General features: G+C 43.2%; 1 protein-coding gene across 3 annotated transcripts in view; it reads right to left on the bottom strand.

The window, feature by feature from the left end:
- Positions 1–25,588, bottom strand: part of LAYN (layilin) — a 50,330-nt gene extending 24,742 nt beyond the window's left edge. For 2 of the 3 annotated variants that reach the window (XM_073585132.1, XM_073585133.1), the window contains exons 1-3: positions 23,944–25,588; positions 19,730–19,750; positions 15,684–15,981 (exon numbers count right to left, since the gene is read on the bottom strand). In XM_073585132.1, coding sequence (XP_073441233.1) covers positions 15,684–15,981; positions 19,730–19,750; positions 23,944–24,022 — 398 coding nt within the window. In that variant the 5' untranslated portion in view covers positions 24,023–25,588. The remainder of the gene's footprint in view (positions 1–15,683; positions 15,982–19,729; positions 19,751–23,943) is intronic. The other variant, XM_073585134.1, reaches the window with a different exon arrangement.
- Between the last annotated feature and the right edge of the window lie 1,907 nt (positions 25,589–27,495).

Genomic DNA, 27,495 nt, shown 5'->3' with positions numbered 1-27,495 from the left:
CTCTAGAACTCTGAGCTGAACCAATGGGATTAGGAGCAGGACCTGAGCACCTGACTCCCGAACACCAATGGGGGCTCGTTCCAGGAGCATGCTCAGAAGATGGAAAGAAGGACTTAGCCTCTGGAGAGAGTTGCTGCAAGGCAATCTCCTCTGCAATATCTTCTGCAGTACACAATGAGCAGGAGACTGCAGAATGTGAGGGTCTAGATTCCTGCATAGTACGGGCAGAAATCTGACTACTAACATGTATCTGTGTGTGTATAGAATATGTGCTGTACAGTATATGTGTGATGCTGAGTCAGTTCTTGCGGACAAGCCGTGAGTCGGGATAGTCAAGGAGTCCAAGTTCAAAAGCCAGGATAGTACGTTATAAACAAAGGGAAGAGACAAAGGCATAGTTAGGTAACGGTCCCAGGTCAAAGTACCAGGAGGATAGAGGATCAGAACAAAGGGGTTAAACAGATGGGAGAGTCAGAATGAGGTCCAAGGTCAGGCAACGAAAGAACAAACAAAACACTAGGCACAGAGAAAACCAATCACACTTAGCTGAAACTACGTCTGGCAGAGGTCTGGGACTAACAGTCCAGCTAAGAAGCCGGGCAATCACCTGGGAAAATGAACACCTGGAGACAACCTGCGTCTCCCAGTCTCAGATTGGGTGGCCGAGCTGTCAATCAAAACACTGACAACTCTGCACGCCCCATCGCCAAACTGGAAGACTGAGATATCAAAGTACTGACAACTTCAGCATGACCTGAACTAGATTGGACGACTGAGCCATCAGTAACTGCATCCCAGACACACTGAGGGGTGGAAATGTGTTAATATGTTTGTGTGATGTATAAAAGTGTGTTATATGTTATGTATATGTATGCATGTATGTGTGTGGTGTGTGATGCCTGTGTGTATGATGTTTACATGTATGTAAGTGTATGTATGAATGATGTGTGCTATACAGTTTATGTCTGCTATGCGTATATGCGTGCATGTGTGTGTGATAAGTATATGTGTGCGTATGTGTATATGGTGTGAGATGTGCATTTGTATGTGTGTGCATGAATGAGTGTATGCTGTGGTGTGTATATAGGATGTGTGCTGTACAGGAAATATTTGTGTGATGTGCACATGTGTGCTATATGTATATGTGTGTGGTGTGTGATGCATATGTGTGTGTGATATGTATGTATTTATTTTTATGTATGAATGATATAGATATGTGCTGTACAGTATATGTCTGCTATGTGTATGTGTGTCTGTGCATGCATGTACATGTGTATGTGATGGTATGTGTATATGCCATGTGATGTGTATTTGTATGTGTGTGCATGTATGAGTGTATGCTGTGGTGTGTGTATACAGTGGGGAAAAAAGTATTTAGTCAGCCACCAATTGTGCAAGTTCTCCCATTTAAAAAGATGAGAGAGGCATGTAATTGACATCATAGGTAGACCACAACTACGAAAGTCAAAATGAGAAAACAAATCCAGAAAATTACCTTGTCTGATTTGGCAAGATTTATTTTGCAAATTATGGTGGAAAACAAGTATTTGGTCATTAACAAAAATTCATCTCAATATTTTTAGTTATATATCCTTTGCTGGCAATGGCATAGGTCAAACGGTTTCTGTAAGTCTTCACAAGGTTGGCACACACTGTTTGTGGTATGTTGGCCCATTCCTCCATGCAGATCTCCTCTAGAGCAGTGATGTTTTGGGCCTGTCACTGGGCAACACAGACTTTCAAATACCTTCAAAGGTTTTCTATGGGGTTGAGATCTGAAGACTGGCTAGGCCACGCCAGGACCTTCATATGCTTCTTACAAAGCCACTCCTTCATTGCCCTTGTGGTGTGCTTCGGATCATTATCATGCTGAAAGACCCATCCACGTTTCATCTTCAATGCCCTTGCTGATGGAAGGAGGTTTGCACTCAAAATCTCATGATACATGGCCCCATTCATTCTTTCATGTACACGAATCAGTTGTCCTGGTCCCTTTGCAGAGAAACAGCCTCAAAGCATGATGTTACCACCTTCATGCTTCACAGTAGGTATGGTGTTCTTTGGATGCAACTCGGCATTCTGTCTCCTCCAAACACTACGAGTTTTGTTTCTACCAAACATTTCTACTTCGGTTTCATCAGACCATATGACATTCTTCCAATACTCTTCTGGATAATCCAAATGCTCTCTAGCAAATTCAGACAGGCCCGGACATGTGCTGACTTAAGCAGGGGGACACGTGTTGTGAACTCATTTTCTGGTTTACCTCTGGCTTCTGGTGAGGGTGGTGGAGCTGGCTGTGTTGACAGAGGAGTTGTGAGCTCTCCATCCGGGCTCCCTCTAGTGGTGACAGTAGGTAATGAAGCTTATCTAAATGGCAGAGACCTGCCACCTGAGGAGGAGGACTGTGAGTGGACATCAGGAGTCTCTGACTGGATTTAAGACAGCCGACTCCCTAATTTTGTGCCGGTGATTTTCCTGCCCTGAGGTTCTGGTTTCCAGTTCTGTTCCTGCCTTCTCAAGCTAAGTGTGCTCTGCTATTTTTTCACATGAGATTTGGTCTGGTTTACTCAGTTTTTGTGGTCAGCCAGCCCCTGCTGGGGCTGTGCTGAATTTCCATTCTTATGTCTCTGTTTATGCCAGTTTGCTTTTTGTCCCTGATTAGATTGGTCTCTTTTTGCTCTGACTTCAGAATATACCAGAGTGCTGATATAGGGAATTGAAGTCTAGCAACTTCAGGGTTTTTGTTATCAGAAAGTGTTGGACATTTTTTGGCAGGGTTTTGTGCATGATTGCAGACAGCATCTTTCCTTTCCTGTCCTTTCTAGTTAGTGTGGGCCCCATCGTTTGCTTAGCCTATTTTTCTATCTGTGTTTGTGTTTTCATCTTGTCTCACCGACAATACATGTTTGGGGGCTGTCTAGGATCATCGTAGGTACGCTCCACGGCTACTGCTAGTTGTGTGGATAGGACCAGGGGTCTGCAATCTGCTTAGTTACCAACCTCTCTGGTTTTCTGTGGCTTAGCTTGTTTTTGTTTTTCCTCCTCGGTGACTCATTCATAACAGACACGTCTTGCACTGCAGGATCTTAGTCCCTGGCGGTGTAGTGTGTTACTGATGGTAGCCTTTGTTACAGTGGTCCCAGCTCTAGGCAGGTCATTCACTAGGTCCTCCCATGTAGTTCTGGGATTTTTGTTTACAGTTCTTGTGATCATTTTGACCCCACGAGGTGAGATATTGTGTGGAGCCACAGATCGAGGGAAATTATCAGTGGTCATTAGGGTGACCGCAAAAAATCGATGTCGGAATTTTGTCCGTCTGGACCCCACAAAACGATTCCCCTTTCCAGATATTGAGAGAGCCAAAATTTGAGCTCGATCAAACGACGTTAACCCGTGCCGCTCGTCGCTCAAAGTTTGAAAAAATCCAAATTGAGGTATTTTAAGATTTAGGTATTTTGCATAGTCTGTTAGACTATAAAGAATGTGACAACAACATTGCAGAAATAGCCCTGACCAAATTTTCGAACCATTTGTGGTATTTGAATGCAGAGTGGATTATCGTTTTTTGATCCCACCATTACAAACAATGAAAAGTTGTTAATGGCTAATAAATTGCTCAGTAGCACAGATGAACCATCAGAGCACGCTAGGGTTGTAAATCCAAAAGTTAGGAAAGAAAAATTAAAAGAGGTAGGAAGTAACCGACTTTAACGACCTTCTGACAAAAGATGAAGAACAAAAGCAATATGTCCTGCAAGTTGTAAGCAAATGCCGAGCATTATATTCTGACGTTTCAAAAACTACTTTAACAAAAGCTCTAGAATAGATTAGATAGCTATGTAAAATTATCAACTCATGTAGGTTAGCGTGCTCTGATGGTTCATCTGTGCTACTGAGCAATTTATTAGCCATTAACAACTTTTCATTGTCTGTAATGGTGGGATCAAAAAAAACGATAATCCCACCAACTCTGCATTCAAATACCACAAATGGTTTGAAAATTTGGTCAGGGCTATTTCTGCAATGTTGTTGTCACATTTTTTATAGTCTAACAGACTATGACAAATACCTAAATCTTAAAATACCTCAATTTGGATTTTTTCAAACTTTGAGCGACGAGCGGCACGGGTTAACGTCGTTTGATCGAGCTCAAATTTTGGCTCTCTCAATATCTGGAAAGGGGAATCGTTTTGTGGGGTCCAGAAGAGCAAGATTCTGACATTTCCCCCCCCCATATGAGATCCGATCACCCTAGTGGTAATGTATGTCTTCCATTTTCTTATTATTGCTCCCACAGTTGATTTCATTACACCAAGCTGCTTGCTTATTGCAGATTCAGTCTTCCCAGCCTGGTGCAGGGCTACAATTTTGTTTCTGGTGTCCTTTGACAGCTCTTTGGTCTTCACCATAGTAGAGTTTAGAGTGTGACTGTTTGAGGTTGTGGACAGGTGTCTTTTATACTGATAACAAGTTCAAACAGGTACCATTAATACAGGTAATGAGATACAGGTAATGAGTGGAGGACAGAGGAGCCTCTTAAAGAAGAAGTTACAGGTTTGTGAGAGCCAAAAATCTTGCATGTTATTAGGTGACCAAATACTTATTTTCCACCATAATTTGCAAACAAGGTGATTTTCTGGATTTGTTTTCTCATTTTGACTCTCATAGTTGTGGTCTACCTATGATGTCAATTATAGATCTCTCTCATCTTTTTAAGTGGGAGAACTTGCACAATTGGTGACTGACTAAATACTTTTTTTCCCCACTGTATAGGATGTATGCTGCAGAGTATATGTGTGATGTTTATATGTTTGTGCATGCATGTATGTGTGTATGGTGTGTGATGTGTATATATGTGTGTATAGAGCAGTGTGTTATGTATATTTGTCCTGTGGTGTGTGTGCAGTGAATGATGCATGTGTGTGCATGTATATCCAAGTATGGTTTGTGATATATGTATGTAGTGTGTATATGTGTGTATAGTGTGTGTTATGTGTAGGTAGTGTGTATATATGTGTGTATGTAGTGTATGTATGGTGTGGGATGCATGTGTGTTTGGATGGCTGTGTGATGTGTATACACTATGTGTATGGTGTGTTATGTGTATGTAGTATGTATATAACTCTGGCAAAAAATAAGAGACCACTGCACAGTTTTATAAAAATCAGCTTCTCTACATGTCTGACAGCCATTCCATTCCAGTGTCAGTTGAATTCCAACCAGAGTACACCTCCTTCTACTTAATGTGCTTCTGATTAGGTCATCACCTGAACCAAATCTTATTTAATGAAGGAAAGTATAAAAAACCCTGCTGTGGTGTTCACAATCCTCTTGCAATAGGACAATCTGGATGGCAAAACAAGTGCTAGTAATATCACAAAAGTAATAGGAATGAAAAAATAACTTTTAACTATGCCAAAGGAGTTTAATAGAAAAGTCTTGAGTGAGGAAAAGAAGGGCTCAATTCTGGCTTTACTAGCAGAGGGATACAGTGAGTGTCATGTTGCCTCCATCCTTAAAATTTCTAAGATGGCAGTCCATTATAACAAGGTCAAGCACCAGACATTGGGGACAACAAAGCTACAGACCGACAGAGGGCGAAAACGACTCTCCACTGACCGGGATGACTGTCATCTTATTCGAACGTCACCCAGCAACCGCAGGATGACATCAAGTGACCTACAAAAGGAATGGCAAATGGCAGCTGGGGTGAAATGCACGGCAAGAACAGTTCGTAACAGACTCATAGAGGCAGTGCTCAAGTCATGTAAAGCTAGAAAAAGTAATGTAATATTTTCTGATGAGTCTAATTTTCAGCTTTGCCCAACACCTGGTCATCTAATGGTTAGACGGAGACCTGGAGAGGCGTACAAGCAACATTGTCTTGCACCCACTGTGAAATTTGATGGAGGATCGGTGATGATCTGGGGATGTTTTAGCAAGACTGTGTCACATCGCTGTCAGACTCAGGGCCTGCTGTTCTGGCCTCGGCCACTAGGAGGGGCCGGACTGTCACGTCGCCGCTAGACTCGGGGCCTGCTGGTCCGGCTTTGACCACTAGGAGGCGCCGGACTGACACGTCGCCGCCAGACTCGGGGCCTGATGTTCCGGTCTCGGCCACTAGGAGGTGCCGGACCGTCGCGTCGCCGTCGGACTCGGGGACGGCTGTTCCTGCCTCGGCCACTGGGAGGCACCGTGTTTTGCCCCTGGGTGAGGGTGGTGACAGAGAAGAGGCTACTGCGCAGGCATCTGGTGAGCGCAGGCTCCGCCCCTCTGTCAGTCATGTAGGGCTTACTGCATCACCATCTGGCCTGGTCCTGGGGGCAGTCCTAATTACATCATCAGTCCGGGAACCTGTGAGGGATGACCTGATCCCTCAAATACCTTGGGACTGGTCTTGTAAGCCGCCGGATATATTCTTGGTTCCCCTGCGTGCTACTGTATGAATTGCTATAGTTAACTCTGACCTCAGCTTGGATTTCTGACCATTCTATTGCCTGTGTCTTTGTACCTCTGCCTCTCTTCCGAATTTTTGACGCTGACCTTCGCTAGGATTCTTGACCCTTCTGCCGCCTGCTGATTCTGTACCTTTGCTGCCCTTCTGGTTTTACTGAACTTGGCCTGGACTTTTGACACTTCTTCTGCCTGCTGATTTTGCACCTCTGCTGCCCTCCGGCCTCCGACTCCTGCCTCCTGACCACGATTACGGGTTTTAGTTTTAACCCCTTGGCGGCCGTCCTGTTCTGGTCCACTGCTCCACCAGACAGCTATCCCCTGGGCCTTGTTACAATTCCAGATCCCTGTATAGGAGTTATGGGTCTTGGGGTTACTTGGGGTGCTGTTCCTACTGCAGCCCAGATTCGCAGATGGCCGTCACATTATATCCGGCCCAAAAAACTGCTTTTTGTATATATGTCCATCATATATAAAAGCAGTCTCCTGAACTTTTATTTTTACCTTCTTCTCCTGCCTGAGCTGATTTCTTGGCCTAACACCTGCTTCAGTGCACAGCCTGAAGGAACACTCCCATCTTCCTATACCAGCATGCTGTAGCCTGGAGACTTCAAGGGAAATGCTGAGCGTCAGAAATCCACATTCTTGGGACATCGGCCTCTGGGCAGCTCTGGTCGTGCTGGCCCAGAGGCTCAGGTATTGCCCGCAAATGCGGCTAAACTTTTGTTACCCGTCTCTCTTTCGTTTTCTAAGAAATCTCTGTGTGTGAAGGCTTATGTGGATTGTGGTTCTGCAGGCAACTTCATGGATTTTTTGCTTGCAAGGAATCTTGGTGTACCTTTGCTTAGGCTTAATGCCCCTATTCAAACCACTGCAATTAATGGTACATTGTTATGAATGAGTCACCGTAGGAGGCAAAAACGGAAATGCTAGCTAAGTCCAGAAAACCAGAGAAGTTGGCAGCTATCGGATTGCAGACCCCTGAACCTATCAACAACAACTAGCAGTAGCCGTGGGGGGTTCCTACGATGCCCTAGACCCCTCGATCACAGCCGGAGAACTGCCTAGCCTAAAGACAGAAAGGGAAATCTAAACTGCCCCAGAGCAGACCCCAAAGCAATAGGCAGCCCCCAACATATAATGACGGTGAAGCAAGAAGAAAAAACACTAACACAGATAGAAAGATAGACTGAGAAAATGATGGGGCCCAAGCTAACTAGACAGGACAGGATAGGAAGGCTGCTGTCTGCAATCCGCGAAAAACCCTATCAAAATAAGAGCCAACAGACTGACAGGGAAAAAGGCCCTGAAGACGCTAGGCTTCAAAAAGACTATGTCAGTACTCAGGTATTTTCTGAAGACAGAGCAAACCGACAAAAAGGAATTCAGCTCACCCCAGCAGGGAATGGCAGAATCCAGAAAAGCAAGGCAAACTAAAACCAAAACACAAATGCAAAAAGGCAAAGCAGGAAACTTAGCTTTTGAGGAGCAGGAATCAGACTGGTCTCCTAGAATTCCACAGAGAAATCACCAGCGAGGCAGAAGGGCGTCGGCTGCCTTATATCCAGTCAGAGATCCCCGTCGCCCAGTCATCCTCTCCCAGCTCAGGTGCTTGGTAATCAGCCTCACTACCTTCCTTCACCAGAAGAGGGAGTTCATCAGACCTCAATGGTGAAGGGGAAAATGAACTCATAACAGTACATCTATTGTCCAGGGTGGAGTGGAATTTGTTACTACAGAAATTGCTATGTCAGTGGGGGCATTACACACAGAACATATGTCATTTTTTTGTTATTCACAATTTATCACATGCAGTTGTGTTAGGTATGCCATGGTTGTGCCAGCTTATTCCTGTTATTAACTGGCACCTAGGTGATATCGTGCGCTGGAGTCCACAGTGTCAGAATCACTGTATGTCGCTGTCAGTGAACCAAATTAAAATTAAAACCCCCTTTATACCATATGCATTCAGGGACTATGAGGATGTTTTTTCCATAGTGGAGTCTGAGAAATTACCTCCTCATAGAGAGTATGACTGCCCTATAGACTTGGTCCCAGGTGCTCGTCTCCCTAAGGGGAGAATATTTAACCTCTCGGGTCCAGAGCGTGTAGCCATGAATGACTACATAGCAGACAGCTTGCAAAAAGGTTTTATTAGACCCTCCACTTCACCTGTAGGAGCTGGGTTTTCCTTTGTGGAAAAAAAGATGGTGGACTCAGACCTTATATTGATTATCGTGAGCTGAACGCTATTACTGTAAAAAATCAGTATCTGCTTCCACTCATCCCTGATCTGTTTATTCAGCTACTGGGGGCCCGTTGGTTCACTAAGCTTGATCTCCGGGGAGCTTACAATATTGTCCGCATAAGAGACGGAGATGAGTGGAAAACCGCGTTTAACACACCCCTTGGTCATTTTGAGTATCTTGTTATGCCGTTTGAGTTAAGTAACGCACCTGCCGTGTTCCAAAACTTTATGAATGATATCTTCAGGGATATCTGTGGGGTATATGTAGTGGTTTATTTAGATGACATCCTGATCTACTCTGCTGATGTTCTTACACACGCGCAACATGTCTGTTATGTGCTCCAGAGACTTGGAGAACATTCTCTATTTGCCAAGCTGGAAAAGTGTGTTTTTATGGCTGAGGAGGTACAATTTTTCGGGTACATGATTTCTGCTAAGGGGTTCCTCATGGATCCTGCCAAGATCCGACCCATTAGAGAATGGGTGCAACCCAAAACTATAAAAGCGCTGCAGCGATTCTTGGGGTTTACAAACTACTACCGTAAATTTATCAAAGGCTTCTCTGAGATCGCCAAACTGCTCACGGATCTGACCCGGAAGGGGGCAGACGTGGTTAATTGGAAGCCAGAGGCCCTTCAGGCATTTTCTGTTTTAAAGGATTGTTTTTCTGCCAACCCAATATTAATCCAGCCTGATCTAGACCGCCCCTTTGTGGTAGAGGTTGATGCCTCTGAGGTTGGAGTAGGGGCAGTGCTTTCCCAAGGCACTGCCTCCCTCACTCAACTCCTTCCATGTGCCTTCTTTTCCCGAAAATTCTCACCTACTGAGAAAAATTATGACATAGGGAATTGGGAATTGTTAGCCATAAAGTGGGCCTTCGAGGAATGGCGCCACTTCCTCGAAGGTGCTAAAAACAAGGTTACAGTGATCACAGATCACAAGAACCTGACTTACTTGGAGTCAGCTAAAAGACTGAATCCTAGGCAGGCTAGGTGGACTTTGTTCTTCTCAAGGTTTAACTTTGTGATCACGTTTCGTCCAGGGGCTAAAAATGTAAGGGCTGATGCCCTCTCTCGAAGTTTCTGCCCCTCACAGGCTGAGGACTCGGAACCAGTTCCAATACTGGCCAATGGGATCGTTGTGTTGGCAGTGTCTCTGGACCTTCTGGAGGAGATCCGTAGGTCCTCAGAACCAGCCCCGGACAAGACGACCCCCCCAGAAATTGTTCATTCCAGCCCCGTTTCGTCTACAAGTTCTGAAGGAGTCGCATGACTCTGTCCTGGCAGGCCATCCTGGTGTCAATAATACCGCCAGACTAGTGACTAGGAATTTTTGGTGGCCGACGGTGGTTAAGGAATGTAAAGATTACGCACTAGCTTGCGAAACCTGTGCTCGCGCCAAGTCCCCCCATAATCGGCCTGCCGGCTGGCTCCAGTCCTTACCCGCCCCAGAGAGTCCATGGACCCACATCTCCATGGACTTCATTACTGTCCTGCCGCCCTCAGAAGGGAAGACATGTATCTGGGTGGTGGTGGACAGGTTCAGTAAGCAGTACCATTTCATTCCCCTGTCTGGACTACCTAATTCAGAAACTTTGAGTAAGTTGTTCGTCATTCATGTAATATGACTGCATGGCGCTCGGGTGAATATCGTGTCCGACCGAGGTACCCAGTTCATTTCTAAATTCTGGAAGGCATTCTGCAAACGCATTGGCGTTGAATTATCCTTCTCCTCCGCTTACCACCCTGAGACCAATGGTCAAACTGAGCACACCAACCAGGCCCTAGAGCAGTATCTCCGCTGCTATATCTCGGAACATCAGTCCGATTGGGTGGAACATCTCCCGTTAGCCGAATTCGCCTTAAATAACCAATACCAAGAATCCATCAAAACCACCCCGTTCTTCTGCAATCATGGTCTACACCCACGTTTTGGTTTATTTTCGGCTAAGATGTCGGAGCTCCCGGGGGTAGAGAAATCCATATATCACTTAAGGACCATCTGGTCGGAGGTGAACACAAACTTGAAAGGCTTCCAGGTCAAACAGGCTTCGGCCGCAAATAGACGGCGGTCCAAGGGGCCGCACCTGGGAGTTAGGGACAAAGTTTGGCTGTCTACCAAGAACATTAAGCTTAAGGTACCATCTCATTTCTGTCTATCGGCCTAGCCGATCGCTGCGCTCTGCAAACGACTTTCGACTAACCTCTGCACTAATCCGTTCCTCCCAGTCCCGACTCCAAGACTTCTCCCGTGCTGCTCCTATCCTCTGGAATGCTCTACCCCAAGAAATTAGGACTAACCACAATTTGCACAGTTTTAGGCGCTCCCTCAAAACACATTTGTTCAGAGCAGCTTATCACATTCCCTAATCAAAGTCATTCTATGTGTAAGTGTGCGTGTATAGCCCATTCACTATCTCCATCCATCCTTCACTCCCTCAAGATGGCTGGACCTTCATTGTAAATATACAATTGTAAACACACACCTGTACTTTGTATCTCCCTCACCTCATAGTAGATTGTAAGCTCTCATGAGCAGGGTCATCTTATTTCGTCTTATTTTGCTTTAATTATTGTATTATTAACGTTGTTACTTATGACTTGTGTTTTGAAACTGTAAAGCGCTGCGGAATGTTATCTGCCAAACTGGGTCCCATATTTATTGGTCCCTATGAGATATTAGAGGTAATTAACCCGGTAGCCTTTCGTTTAAAGCTCCCTCAGTCTTTTAAAATACCCAATGTTTTCCACAAATCCCTCCTCAAGATGTACCGCTCCCCAATTCATCCTGTCCAGTCCCCTCCTCCAGTTTTGGTCAAGGGTGCCTCGGAGTGCGAAGTCCAGGGTATCCTTGATTCCCGTTTGGTGAGCGGGTCCGTGCAATATTTAGTGCATTGGAAGGGCTACGGCCCAGAGGAGAGGTCCTGGATCCCCGCTAGTGACATCCATGCCAAGGGGTTAATTAGAAGGTTTCACCTCCTTCACCCTGACAAGGCGGGTTTTGAGGGTCCGGAGGCCCCTCTTAGAAGGGGGGGTACTGTCACGTCGCTGTCAGACTCAGGGCCTGCTGTTCCGGCTTCGGCCACTAGGAGGGGCCGGACTGACACGTCGCCGCCAGACTCGGGGCCTGCTGTTCCGGTCTCGGCCACTAGGAGGCACCGGACCATTGCGTCGCCGTCGGACTCGGGGACGGCTGTTCCTGCCTCGACCACTGGGAGGCGCCGTGGTTTGCCCCTGGGTGAGGGTGGTGACAGAGAAGAGGCTCCTGCGCAAGCATCAAGTGGGCTCAGGCTCCGCCCCTCTGTCAGTCATGTAGGGCTTACTGCATCACCATCTGGCCTGGTCCTGGGGGCGGTCCTAATTACATCATCAGTCCGGGAACCTGTGAGGGATGATCTGATCCCTCAAATACCTTGGGACTGGTCTTGCAAGCCACTGGATATATTCTTGGTTCCCCTGGGTGCTACTTTGTGAATTGTTATAGTATACCTCAGCCTGGATTTCTGAACATTCTATTGACTGCCGTTTTTGTACCTCTGCCTCTCTTCCGATTTTTTGACTCCTTCTGCTCAGGCAATGTTCCCCAACTCTGGGGACTGTTTTTTCCAGCAGGACAATGCACCATGCCACACAGCTAGGTCAGTGAATTTGTGGATGAAGGACCACCACATCAAATCCCTGTCATGGCCAGCCCAATATCCAGATCTGAACCCCCTTGAAAACCTCTGGAAAGTAATCAAGAAGAAGATGGATAGTCACATGCCATCAAACAAAGAAAAACTGCTTACATTTTTGTACCAGGAGTGCCATAAGGGCACCCAAAAGCAGTGTGCAAGACTTGTGGAAAGCATGCCAAGACGTGTGAAAGCTGTGATTAAAAATCATGGTTATTCCACAAAATATTGATTTCTGAACTCTTCCTGAGTTAAAACATTAGTATTGTTGTTTCTAATTGATTATGAAATTGTTTTCTTAGCATTATTTGAGGTCTGCAAGCACAGCAATTTTTTGTTCTTTTTAAATACAAAATTTAGTGCTTGGAAATTCGAAGACATGTTGTCAGTAGTTTATAGAATAAAAGAGCAATTTACATTTTAGTCAAAACTATACCCATAAAGAGAAAAATCAGACAAAATGAAGATTTTGCAGCGGTCTCTTAATTTTTGCCAGAGTTGTATATGTGTGTCTGGTGTGGGATGCGTGTGTGGATGTATGTGTGATATGTATATGTGTGTATGGTGTGTTATATGTATGTAGGTTGTATTTATGTGTGTATGTAGTGTGTATATATGTGTGTATGGTGTGTGTTTATGTATATGATGTGTGATGCATGTGTGTGGATGTATGTGTGATGTGTATATGTGTGTATGGTGTGTTATGTGTATGTAGTGTGTATATATGTGTATGTGTGATGTGTATATGTGTGTATGGTGTGTTATGTGTATGGTGTGGGATGAGGAGGCTCAGTTATGTTTTGGGGCTGTTTTGCTGCATTTGGCACAGGGTGTCTAGAATCTGTGCAGGGTACAATGAAATCTCAAGACCATCAAGGTATTCTAGAGAGAAATGTGCTGCCCAGTGTCAGAAAGCTTAGTCTCAGTTGCAGGTCATGGGTCTTGCAATAGGATAATGACCCAAAACACACAGCTAAAAACACTGAAGAATGGCTAAGAGGAAAACATTGGAATATTCTGAAGTGGCCTTCTATGAGCCCTGACCTAAATCTTTTTGAGCATCTTTGGAAAGAGCTGAAACATACAGTCTGGAAAAGGCAACCATCAAACACGAGACAACTGGAGCAGTTTGCTCTTGAGGAGTGGGCCAAAATACCTGTCGAGAGGTGCAGAAGTCTCATTGACAGTTACAGAAATCGTTTGATTGCAGTGATTGCCCAAAAAGGTTGTGCAACAAAATATTAAGTTAAGGGTACCATCATTTCTGTCCACCCTGTGCCAAATGCAGCAAAACAGCCCAAAAACATAACTGAGCCTCCTCCATGTTTCACAGTAGAGACAGTGTTCTTTTCTTGATATGCTTCATTTTTCTGTCTGTGAACATAGAGCTGATGTACCTTGCCAAAAAGATCCATTTTTGTCTCATCTGTCCATAGGACATTCTCCCAGAAGCTTTGTGGCTTGTCAACATGTAGTTTGGCAAATTCCAGTCTGGATTTTTTATGATTTTTTTTCAACAATGGTGTCCTCCTTGGTCGTCTCCCATGAAGTCCACTTTGGCTCATACAATGTCGGATTGTGCGATCTGACACTGATGTTCCTTGAGCTTGAAGTTCACCTTTAATCTGTTTAGAAGTTTTTCTTGGCTCTTTTGTTACCATTCGTGTTATCCGTCTCTTTGATTTGTCATCAATTTTCCTCCTGAGGCCACGTCCAGGGAGGTTGGCTACAGTCCCATGGAGCTTAAATTTCTGAATAATATGTGCAACTGTAGTCACAGGAACATCAAGCTGCTTGGATATGGTCTTATAACTTTTACCTTTAATATGTTTGTCTATAATTTTCTTTCTAATCTCCTGAGACAACTCTTTCCTTTGCTTCCTCTGGTCCATGTTGAGTGTGATACACACCATGTCACCAAACAGCACAGTGAGTATCTGTAGCCCTCTATACAGGTCCACTCACTGATTCCAAGATTGCAGACACCTGTGATGCTAATTTGTGGACACACCTTGATTTAAGATGTCCCTTTTGTCACATTATTTTTAGGGGTACCCTCATTTCTGTCCAGGCCCTATTTCATGAGTTTTATTTTTTTTTTAAAAATCTGTGGAAGCATTGTTGAAAAGCAATGTCTGACTTTCATTTGTTCATTTGCATAGATTTTTGACTTATTATTGCTTTTGTCAGATTCAAGTTATTTCTGTGACCATTGTGGGTTTTTCTGTCATTAAACGAGGGGTACCAACAATTTTGACTACATGTGTATGTATGATGTGTATATGCATGTATGGTGTGTTATGTGTATGGTTTTATTGTCTTTGATATTATTATATATAAGATGCTTTTGGCTGACAATATAGTGTATTTTATTAGTCATCAGATGTTAATGTTGATTATTTTACATGTATTATATCTTAGGACTGTCCCCAGTCTTGTAGAGATTCCTATGGATGTTTCTTAGATATATTTCGACACAGCACTCGCGGCCTGTTCCAGTAATAGCAGTGCAGCTGTGGTCTGGCACTGATTCTAAACAGATGGAGCCGGCATTGACTTCTAGTGTTACCTTGTGCTAGAACGTGTGCAGAAACCACACTGCAAAAACAACATGTTTCTCATGGTTAGTTTTTATGTTTAGATTCAGTTATTTAAGTCAAATTTCCTACATGTTTAGTGCGCGGCATAGAGAAAGGGGCTGCCAATTTTCTTATTTTTGCTGTTTTGCTTTTTTTTTCTTCCTCTCTTCCAAGGTCCATAACTTTTTTATGTATTTCTTGACATCGCCATATTAGAGCCTATAATTTACTGGACGAGTTATAGTTTTAAATGACAGAGTTCGTGTTGTTACTATATAATATCCTGGAGAATAAAAAACAAAAAACCCATATGGGGTGAAATAATGGAATATAACCCCAATTCATTCATTGTTTTGTTTTTTGGAGGTGTCCATTGTGCGTAAAAAAATATAATTTCTTGTATTTTAGTGACTTAAAAATTGAAAATTTTGTAGAAAAAAATATTGTGGGGGTTTTGTCGCCATTTTTTATTTTATTAACTGCTGGAGCTGTTTGAGGGCTTGTTTTTATGTGTGAAGAGCTGATGTTATTCATGCCATATGGGGGGCTTCAAAGAGTCAGGCCATGGCAATCCATCGGCACCGTGATTGTGTTGTGCCTCCAGCTCACCAGTCGGCCTTCATAGGTTTAGAAATTTCCTGCAGTTTTGGACTCTTCAAAATCTCATTGAGTCCAACTACCACAAAAATATCAGAACTGGGGATGGACGTTGGGAGTTTAGACTTACCAAAATGTTGGCTTGCTGCCATCCACCCAGGAGTAAAGACTCTGACAGTCGCTCGAACTCGGTGATTCATCCTCGATTCTCCGGAGGCCGAGCCAGAAATCCCCGTCAGAAGCGGTGAGACTCTGGATGAGAATCTGGATGAACTTCTGCTCGGCTTCGGACTTTATAGTCATCAGGTCGCCCCCATCTCGTCTACATTCGTCCTGCGCTTCCTGGAAGGACAACCGTCTTGACGTATCATGGAAGTAAATGATTTTATAGCAAGGCTTCTGTGTGCCTTGCTTGCAGACAATTTGCCCTACAACAGAGAGAGAATTCATTTTTATGCCTGGTGACAGAGTGACATGTATCTTCTTTAACATTTTTAGTAATGTTTATTTTTCTTATTACGCTCTTCATTAAAAACAAAATTAGTAGTCTTGCAATTTTCACACTGGCCACTGGGTGTATTTTAGACTCATATTTCCTGTTTTTTTTCTCAGAAAGACTTTTCAGTAGGCTCCTTGTCATCAGAGACAGTATTACATTGACAGGTAACATGTCTATACACCTAATAACACAGGATCCAGCATTCACATTACGAGATGTCACAGCTCACCTCCTCCTCCTGTACAACGACTAAAAACACCTCCATATACAGTACAGAGCACAGAATCCACCATTCACAATAGGTAATGTCACAGATTACCTCCTCCTCCTGTAAAATGATGGATAACCCCTCTATATACAGTAGATAACACAGGATCCACCATTCACAATAAGTGATGTTACAGCTCACCTCCTCCTCCTGTACAATGACTGATAACACCTCTATATATAGTAGATAACACAGGATCCACCATTCACAATAGGTAATGTCACAGCTCACCTCCTCCTCCTGTACAATGACTAAAAACATCTCTATATACAGTAGATAACACAGAATCCACCATTCACAATAGGTAACATAACATAGTAACATAGTTAGGAAGGCTGAAAAAAGACATTTGTCCATCCAAATCAGCCCATATTCCGTCAGAATAAAACCCCAGATCTCCATACTTCTAAAGAACCTAGTAAATATAAGATACAATATTGTAACTCTCCAGGAAGACATCCAGGCCTCTCTTGAACCCCTCAACTGAGTTCGCCATCACCAACACCTCAGGCAAGGTATTCCAGATTCTCACTGCCCTAACAGCAAAGAATCCTCTTCTATGTTGGTGAACAAACCTTCTCTCCGCCATACGTAGAGAATGTCCCCTTGTGACCATCACCTTCCTTGGTATAAACAGATCCTCGGAGAGATAATTGTATTGTCCACTTAAATACTCATACATGGTTATTAGATCGCCCCTCAGTTGTCTTTTTCTAGACTAAATAATCCTAATTTTGCTAATCTCTCTGGGTATTGTTGCTCCCCCGTCCCCTTTATTAATTTTGTTGCCCTCCTTTGTACTCGCTCTAGTTCCATTATATCCTTCCTGAGCACCGGTGCCCAAAACTGTACATAGTACTCCATGTGCGTTCTAACCAGGGATTTGTACAGAGGCAGTATAATGCTCTCATCATGTGTATCCAGACCTCTTTTAATGCACCCCATGATCCTGTTTGCCTTGGCAGCCGCTGCCTGGCACTGGCTGCTCCAGGTAAGTTTATCATTAACTAGGATCCCCAAGTTCTTCTCCATGTCAGATTTACCCAGTGGTTTCCCGTTCAGTGTGTAATGCTGATATTGATTCCTTCTTCCCATGTGTATAACCTTACATTTATCATTGTTAAACCGCATCTGCCACCTTTCGGCCCAAGTTTCCAACTTATCCAGATCCACCTGTAGCAGAATACTATCTTCTCTTGTATTGACTGCTTTATATAGTTATGTATCATCTGAAAATATCGATATTTTACTGTGTAAACCTTCTACCAGATCATTAATAAATATGTTGAAGAGAATAGGTCCCAACACCGACCCCTGCGGTACCCCAATGGTCACAGATACCCAGTTATAGAATATACCATTTATAACCACCATCTACTTTCTATCACTAAACCAGTTAGTTACCCATTTACACACATTTTCCTCCAGACCCAGCATTCTCATTTTGTGTACCATCCTCTTGTGTGGCACGGTATCAAACGCTTTGGAAAAATCAAGATATACCACATCCAATGACTCACCTTGGTCCAGTCTATAGCTTACCTCTTCATAAAAACTGATTAGATTGGTTTGACAGGAGCTATTCCTCATAAACCCGTGCTGATATGGCGTTAAATAGTTATTCTCATTAAGATAATCCAGAATAACATCCCTCAGAAACCCTTCAAATATTTTACCAACAATAGAGGTTAGACTTACAGGCCTTTAATTTCCAGGTTCACTTTTAGAGCCCTTTTTGAATATTGGTACCACATTTGCTATGTGCCAGTCCTGTGGAACAGACCCCGTCGCTATAGAGTCCCTAAATATAAGAAATAATGGTTTGTCTATTACATTACTTAGTTCTCTTAGTACTCGTGGGTGTATGCCATCCGGACCCGGAGATTTGTCTATTTTAATCTTATTTCGCACCTTTTCTTGGGTTAGATTGGTGAGGTGACCCTTAATATAGGGTTTTCTTTGTCTCTTTGCATTTCACCTAGTATTTCATTTTCTACCGTGAATACTGTGGAGAAGAAGGTGTTTAATATATTAGCTTTTTCCTCGTCATCTACAACCATTCTTTCCTCAATTTTTTAATGGGCCTACACTTTCACTTATGATTCTTTTACTATTGATATAGTTGAAAAACAGTTTGGGATTAGTTTTACTCTCCTTAGCAATGTGCTTCTCTGTTTCCTTTTTGGCAGCTTTAATTAGTTTTTTAGATAAAGTATTTTTCTCCCTATAGTTTTTTAGAGCTTGAACGGTGCCATCCTGCTTTAGTAATTTAAATGCTTTCTTTTTACTGTTAATTGCCCCTCTTACTTCTTTGTTTAGCCACATTGGGCTTTTCCTATTTTTTGTCCTTTTATTTCCACAAGGTATAAACCGCTTACAGTGCCTCTTTAGGATGTTCTCAGATATTTCCCATTTATTATCTGTATTCTTATTTCTGAGGACATTGTCCCAGTCAACCAGATTAAGGGCATCTCTAAGCTGGTCAAACTTTGCCTTCCTAAAGTTCAGTGTTTTTGTGACTCCCTGACAAGTCCTGCTAGTGAAAGCTAAGTGAAACTGTACAATATTGTGGTCGCTATGTCCTAAATGTCACCGCTCACCTCTTCCTCCTGTACAATGACAGAAAACACAGCTATATACAGTAGATACAATTTCAATATAAAAGATAGAATCAGGGTCTGTTAATTGCTGCTAATGTACAGTACATGTGTTGTTTCCTGAAACAAAAGGAAGTTAGAGTCTAAAAAAGCAGCAGTGGTTGGTTTAAAAATGCAAGATTTCTAATTTTTATTGTTAATACAGATCGTGATTTGAGAGAAAAAATGTAGAAAATTAAAAAACAAAAACATTTAACACAAAAACATGATCAGAAAAATAAGTCATTTTCTGATTATCATTTTCCTTTACGTTGGGATTTCACCAGCAGATTATGGTCCGTAAAGAAGATCAATCGCTGATATTAAAAGAGCAAATGTGGATTGTAGGGGGGCGACCAATCATTGATACTGTCGGTTGGTGCTCATACACTGTACATATTCTCGGCAGCACAGTTTATGTGAATACATGAGCTGCTGACAACATTCGCACCTGACAGACACTGAACGTGGAGGTAGTTAAAGGCGTTGTCTCATACATCTCCCACTCAGGATTCCTCAGGAAAAATCACAATGAAGATCAACTCTGCACAACCAGTTCCCATTCTGGCAGACTCAAGCCGCCCTTGTATTCCAAAGAAATCATTTTCTGCCTATTTAAAAGAATTGTCTCGGATGAGGCATCTCCTTTAAGAAGTAACCTGTGAAACTTCCCTTTAATTGTTTTATCACTAGAAGAGATTGAGCAAAATGAGAAAATATAAAAGTAAATAAAATAAAAAAAATTAAACAAAAAATTGCAAAAAGACACCCACCTGGTCTATGCGTCACATCCACTGATGGAAAGCAATGAGACAGAGAATGTATGACATTAGTATCAGTAATCATTCCCATATGTCACAAAGTATTAACAAGCGGCATTAGGGGGCGCTACTGGGGACAAAGCTACTCTGTCTGAAATTATACGTCTGTCAGACGCAGGAAGAGAAGTGCGATCCGTCACTGCTCCAGAGTCAAGTGGTGGTGGCTTTACACCACTTCATACAACGCATGGCATTATGCTTGGTGATGTACGGCTTCATGCAGCTGCTCAGACATGAAGCTCCTGGAGGGGGCACAGTGTTTGTGCTGATGTTGTGCCAGAGGTGGTCTAGACTCTGCAATTATGGGGTCAGCAGAGCAGTGGTGCCTTTTCTACCTTCTGCTCCTCAGCACTCGGTGACCCCGCAATGTAAAAATCTTTGTTTTCTTTCCACAGCTCCTTTGCACACCCATGTGTCTCCATGGAAACAGACAACAAATAAACTCTGTGTAGTCAGATCCTGAAATCGCACTCCCCAGTATCTGTCTGTAACTTCTTACCAGTCTGCTTAATAGTGCAGTAGGGGTCAGACACAAGGCAGGACAACTCCAGGATCAGACACAGCCACAGGATCTGTGAGTGTGCATGTGTTCGGCACAGTGTGGGGAATGCTGAGGCCAAACACCATTGGCAGCAGCTAATCTCCAGGGAGTACAAAGGATCAGGTATTGAAAATTCTACATGCCCAATCCTTCCTTTTCCCTAATAATCATTACTATCGGGTGACAATCAGGAGACCTCCACAGTAGGTTTCACCGAAATCGATGGGTCTGGCTTACTTTAATCTATTGTGCATAAGGGCCTTATAGGGGTTGTCCAACTGACTTTTTTAAGGCAATGAATATTACAAAATGAATGAGCGATACTCACCGGTTCTAACCCCCATCACTCGGGGGGCAGTCACCATAGTGGTGTCTGCTGGCACCTTGAGTGATAATGTCCTACTCTTCAGGAAACCGGAAGGGGCCATCATCAGATGTTACTCTTCAGGAAACCGGAAGGGGCCATCATCAGATGTGAATCCATTGACGTCCCATTCAGGTTACCAAGCTGCCAATCACAGAGCGTATTGGTCAGAGGTCACCTAGAGTGATAAGAGTTAGAGCTACACCTTCTGTAACCTATAATATGGGGGGCAGGCGTCTCCTACCTCCAGCAAATCACAACAGCTGAAGATTGGGGACCACTGATGTAGGGATTACGGATCCCTACCCTGTAGTACATCTGGTCTGCAGACCCCAGGAGGAGCACAGATCACTTTTCAGCAGGGTCTTCCCGATTCCTCAGTCTTTGCAGGCGTCTGTTTTCTGCACAAGATGTTTAGCTCCTTTGTGACCGGATGGAAGATCTTCCCATAGAAAGACCCTGAAGACATTTTTCCAAAACTGATGACTTTTCAGACCGTGAAGTAGGAAGCAGATTTTATTATTACATTTCTTCCAAGGCCAAGAGTTCAGCCGGCGAATAAAAGATCCTTTTCACAAGAGGCCAAGGCCTGAATATAAAGTGCCGGGATGTGAGGATTTCACTGTCTGGCTAGGACGACACAGTATAGACTGGGGGGCTCTGGAGACAGAGCTTGTCGGGGTCCTGCAGCAAATATCTAATATTACATGAGAAACTGCTGCTAAACTGCATGGTTTATATAAAATTGCTGAGGCATGAGGCATCAATCACCTTGCAAGGGGATTAGAGGGATTTCTACAGATGCTGACAGCCCACCAGGGAAAAGAGCTGCACCATGCTAGGTGTTACAGGGGGAGCCCATGCTGGGGGTCTCTGCTCTGTCCAATGGTCTAATAATGATACAAACAAGGAGTGCTCTATAATGGCCATGTAATTACTGAAACAGATGTTGATAGACAGACAATAATAGATAATAGATAGAGATAGATAGATAGATAGATAATAGATAGATAACAGATATATAATAGAGAAATAGATAATAGATAGATAATAGAGAGATACAGTGGGCACGGAAAGTATTCAGACCCCTATAAATTTTTCACTCTTTGTTTCATTGCAGCCATTTGGTAAATTCAAAAAAGTTCATTTTTTTCTCATTAACGTACACTCTGCACCCCATCTTGACTGAAAAAAAAATGAAATGTAGAAATTTTTGCAAATGTATTAAAAAATAAAAACTGAAATATCCCATGGTCATAAATATTCAAACCCTTTGCTTAGTATTGAGTAGAAGCACCCTTTTGAGCTAGTACAGCCATGAGTCTTCTTGGGAATGATGCAACAAGTTTTTCACACCTAGATTTGGGGATCCTCTGTCATTCTTCCTTGCAGATCCTCTCTAGTTCCGTCAGGTTGGATGAACGATGGTGGACAGCCATTTTCAGGTCTCTCCAAGTCTGGCTGGGGCAATGAATAATGGTCACAGAGTTGCTCTGAAGCCACTCCTTTGTTATTTTAGCTGTGTACTTAGGGTCATTGTCTTGTTGGAAGGTGAACCTTCAGCCAAGTCTGAGTTCCAGAGCACTTTGGAAGAGCTTTTCATCTATGATATCTCTGTACTTGGCCACATTCATGTTTCCTTCAATTGCAACCAGTAATCCTGTCCATGCAGCTGAAAAACACCCTCATAGCAAGATGCTGCCACCACCACGTTTCACTGTGGGGATTGTATTGGGCAGGTGATGAGCAGTGCCTGGTTTTCTCCACACCTACCGCTTAGAATTATCAACAAAAAGTTCTATCTTTGTTTCATCAGACCAGAAAATCTTATTTCTCATAGTCAGGGAGTCCTTCATGTGTTTATTAGCAAACTCTATGCGGGCTTTCTTGCACTGAGGAGAGGCTCCTGTTGGGCCATTCTGCCATAAAGGCTCGACTGAAGGAGGGCTGCAGAGATAGTTGACTTTGTGGAACTTTCTCCCATCTCCCTACTGCATCTGTGGAGCTCAGCCACAGTGATTTGGGGGTTCTTTACCTCTCTCACCAAGGTTCTTCACCCACGATTGCTCAGTTTGACTGGATGGCCAGGTCTAGGAAGACTTCTGGTGGTCCCAAACTTTTTCTATGTAAGGATTATGGAGGCCACTGTGCTCTTAGGAACCTTGAGGACTTACTTTTTGGCAGTGATATGGACAGTCACTCTGCTAGTTGAGGCACCCAGCCATTGCGGGGCCTTCTCTTTTTCTTTATGGACAAATATATTTAAACCCCCTTATATCTATTTGTATAACTCCCCTGATGAATCCCCGTTATTGGGGAGGAAACGCCTAGGGAGAAAATACCCCTTTTGAAGACTGGGGGTGACACTATAGGATCCATTTGGGGCCTGTCCTTGTAAGGGCAGGAGTAATACCTGGGCACGACAGGGAGGATAGGGAAAACTGCACACCTGTAACCCTTTAACCTCTTTTTCCACACGCTGTCTTGTGCTGCTATATGGACCCGAATACCCGGCAGGGGACCTCTGAAAAATACGCCGGGGCATCTATGTCCATGAGTAATGGTGAGACCGAACCATTTTTTAAATAAGCACTGATACGCACGAGCACTATTATGTCTGTTTGTGTGATGTCTCAGGTTTTAATGAACTAGTAAAGGTTTTATTTTGAATGGGAATCCTCCAAGCTACTGACATTTAACCCCTGAGGTTGCACATGTGGTATTAAGCATCCTTTGCCACAGCTGATCTTGAACCTTGAGTACAGCAGAAATTCTATTGTAACCTTGGCCTCTTTATATAGACAGGTGTGTGCCTTTACAAATCAAGTCCTATCAGTTTAATCAAACACAGCTGGACTCCAATGAAAGAGAAGAACCATCTCAAGGAGGATCACAAGGAAATGGACAGCATGTGACTTAAATATGAGAATCTGAGCAAAGGGTATGAATACTTATGACCATGTGATAGTTCAGTTTTTCATTTTTAAAAATTAGCAAAAATTCCTACATTTCTATTTTTTTTCAGTCAAGATGGGGTGCAGAGTGTCCATTAATGAGAAAAAAAATGAACTTTTTTGAATCTACCAAATGGCTGCAATGAAACAAAGAGTGAAAAATTTAAAGGGGTCTGAATACTTTCCGTACCCACTGTAGATAATAGATAGATGATAGATAATAGATAGATAATAGAAAGACAGTATATAATAGATAATAGATAGATAATAGATATAATGAGTCCTGTCCATATTCCTTTGCACTCACCGCTCTGCAGCCTGGTTCCTCTACACCAGTGGAGATAGACACAGACAATGGTGAGGAGAGCTCGGAGCAGATCCATCATGTTACTGGTCCCTTGTGTTTGATGTCCTGAGTATAAAGTGTCCAGAAGAAGCAGGTGGAGAGTGCGGATGTTCAGAGAGTCCAGATGTGGCGTACAGGCAGCTCATCCTCCTTCACTCCTGGCATTGATGCAGTGATTTGCAGGGCAGTGTGCACACTAGCCCCGACACCGAATAAAGAGAGCGCCGCTGTAGGGTGATCAATACTAGTATATGTGACACATTGCTGGAGGGGCAGGATCCAACCTCGGCCAAACCAATCGGGGAAGCAGGTTGTTTCTGCTTCATTAGAGTAAGCCCTTGTCAGGAGTTGCACCGCTGAGCGCTGTCATTTTAATTACTTGAAAGCAGCAACTTCTTAAATCTGGATTGATTCCTCCGAGCAGCAGCTTGGTGGAGTTGCTGACATGCACGATATATCAAGATCGCTCCGCTCACGTCAACGTACAGGTGATTCCTGGTTCCTAGATGATAATCCTCCTTTATATAAGGTAGTGAGAATCCACGTTCTGCTCATTGACTCTAGTGTCTGTGATAGAAATCTATTGATTACGTTGTTCTTATCAATGGTCAGACTATCGATTACGCCTTAAATCTCGAGACGTTACTGGAAATTAGGCCGGGAGATATTGGACAAAACATAAATTGATCCATAAAATAGAGCTGGAATCGAACACTCTGATTTCTTATCTAAAATTTTCTTAAAAGATGAGCTGGCATAGCAGAGCCAGGTTTCTTTCTGTTCTCGAAAAATTAGTCAAGGTAGCACAGAAATGTCTGATTTTGTTGTGGTTGCAGAGCCAAGCTTGATTTTGTTGAGGAAGCAGAGCCAAGCTTGTTTTTTTGTTCTTGAAAGATTACACAGTGTAGCAGAGTCAAGCTTGCACTTGTTGTTCTTGAAAAATAACTCAAGGTAGTCTTGCCAAGTTTGATTTTGTTGGTGCAGCAGAGCAAAGCTTACTTTTGTTGTTCTCGAAAGATGAACCACCATAGATGAGTGAAGCTTGCACTTGTTCTCAAGAGATGAGCTGATGTAGCAGAACCAAGTTTGATTTAGTTGTTGCAGCAGAGCCAAGCTTGCTTTTATTGTTCTCAAAAATGATCCGGTGTAGCAGAGTTTGGGTTTGGTGTCCTGCTCTGCTACATCTGTACATCTGAATGATTGCTACAGAGCAGGAGTTTCTAAGAAGATGCAGCAGATACAGAATGATCGTCCCCTCTAACTAGATAAGCTACTAGTCATTAAATCATCACATCCTTGGGCTAGAAGAAATAAATCTTGAGGCGGCTGCTCTGTGATGAAGACAGATATTGATCCTTTGGTCCTCTTTAGCATTTACAAAAAATGGCCATTTTTCTTTCCGCATTGGGCTGTGTCAGCTGAAAGCCACAGTGAACACACCGGCTGTTAACTTTTCTCCATGGAAGATTTACTCAGCAAAAATGTCCATGAACCCGAAGCTTCTGGGTGGTGAGAGAAGCCCTGAAATCCTAAGAAATGAGATGTTAAGAGCTCGGCTAAGCAGATCTCATGCAGAGTGTGGTAGGAAGCAGGAGGACCCGCCGAATGTCTCCGCACCCTGCAATCCTCTCTTTTTCTATCTTTGGCTGAGCATATTCATAAGCTGGAACACTATTTCCTTTTTCCCCTGCTGCAGAGCGAATGACTGCGGAGTGAAGCCAGAAAACAGAGTGAGTGCAGATGATCCTGCTGTTGATGAAGCGGCGGGGATGGGAGTGTGAAAGGAGCTATTCATGGTGTCCATTCAAAATGCTTCAAAAAGTTTTTAACTGTCAGAACATCATAAAGCAAAACTTCCAATTAGTTTATGTAAAGGAGTTCTCCAACTTCTGGGAAAAAATATAAAAACAGTTGCAAATCATGTAAAAAAAATTATTAAAAAAAAAAATCGACACCACTCACCTCTTTTTTTTTTTATAGCTGATCAAACAATGATACTAAAGTGGTCCTCCTGAACTTTGAAGAAAAAGGAATTGATTACACAACCACTGACAATCCAAAAAACTGGTCTTCCTTATTAGAAATCCATTAAAAGCTGTAGCAAAGCCAGGTAGGCTAGGGTTAAATCCTAGCTCTACAGCTTCTGATTAGCTGCACCCGGCTAGCTCTGCATATAACCAGGCTAGGTTTTCACCTTAGCCAGTCAGCTGGGGAAACTGACCAGAGTGAATTGTATTGGAGCTGAAGAAACAATCCAGGTCTTTCTTTGAGAAGACACTACACAGGCCATGTGCATCAAACTGCAAGTATCACTGATTCCTATGGACAATAGCTGTTTTGTTTGACCAAACTGGGACTAGCTCAGTTGTGCATAAGTAGCCAGGGCCTATTTTGTTTAGTTAGCGCTTGGAGAAGGCTAGCGATTTTGTGTTTATGGTTTTGTTTTTCAGTACTGTGCAACCTATGATATAGACATAACACTGTTTTGACAGAAGAATCCAGTAAGTGTGTGAATGCTTCCTACTGCTGAGCCTGCATCCCCTACAATAGGTGGAGTGTGCGGGCGTAATCCCAAAGAGCATGCGTGATTCCAGTATAAAGATTGAATGATCTAGGTAAAGGCAGCCACAGCATGGAAAACACAGTCTGAAAGCATGGAGGAGTTTGTTAAGAAATTGGTTCAAGTGCAGCAGCATTAGCTAAAACAGCAATTACAGATGCAGCAGCAATTGACTCTCCTGACAGAAGCTGTCTGGGTCAGGGAGACGGGACTTTCCGCCAGCCAAAGTGATTGTATCCATGTGAAGATAACAGTAAAAAACTAATCACCATTGGTTACAGACTTACCTTATCTTTGCTTGCCAGCGGCCAGCATGTGACCGCTGCGGGCAATCAGTAGCCACAGTTGCCATATGCCATACTTTATTGACACCACTGCCCAGTGCAAAGCCATAACCTATGAGAAATCAGGCTTATGAGCCACATGCAAGCTAACACGGAAGTGAATTATCGAAAGAGTACACAGACACGCCCCCATTGCACTTCCAGGCTAATTGGCATATAATTTTAAATATTGATTTCTCAGCACTGGCAAATTGGATTACGACAAGATAGGAATCATTTTTACTGTTATTCTATGACCTATAATTATTTTGATTAGTACAATTTTTCTGAGAGGTTCTCTTTAAATGGAATTCCTACACAGACGAGACTTTTCTGAAGCTCTACTAAAATGGCAAAGAAAGCTAAGAGCAGTTGTGGATTTTCCCATAAGTGATTTCTTGCCAAAAGCAATCCAAAGACTTGGTGATAACTCAACCAGGAAATCGCAAAGTTCATGGAGAAGATGATAAAAAAACATGGGCCTCACACATTTCAGTGTCCATGACTGTACAATGGGAAAGAGGCCGGGTATAAATGTGATTCATGGTGGACTAGGAAGAGAGAAACCACTGCCAAGAGTAACATTCACTTCATGCTGGTTAATGCATCATGACGGCCACCTAAAACAGA

Source organism: Dendrobates tinctorius, unplaced genomic scaffold (genome assembly GCF_039654945.1).
Source record: "Dendrobates tinctorius isolate UK_male_01 unplaced genomic scaffold, ASM3965494v1 ptg000086l, whole genome shotgun sequence".
Classification (NCBI taxonomy): Eukaryota; Metazoa; Chordata; class Amphibia; order Anura; family Dendrobatidae; genus Dendrobates; species Dendrobates tinctorius.
This window is presented reverse-complemented; position numbering and strand designations above follow the sequence as displayed.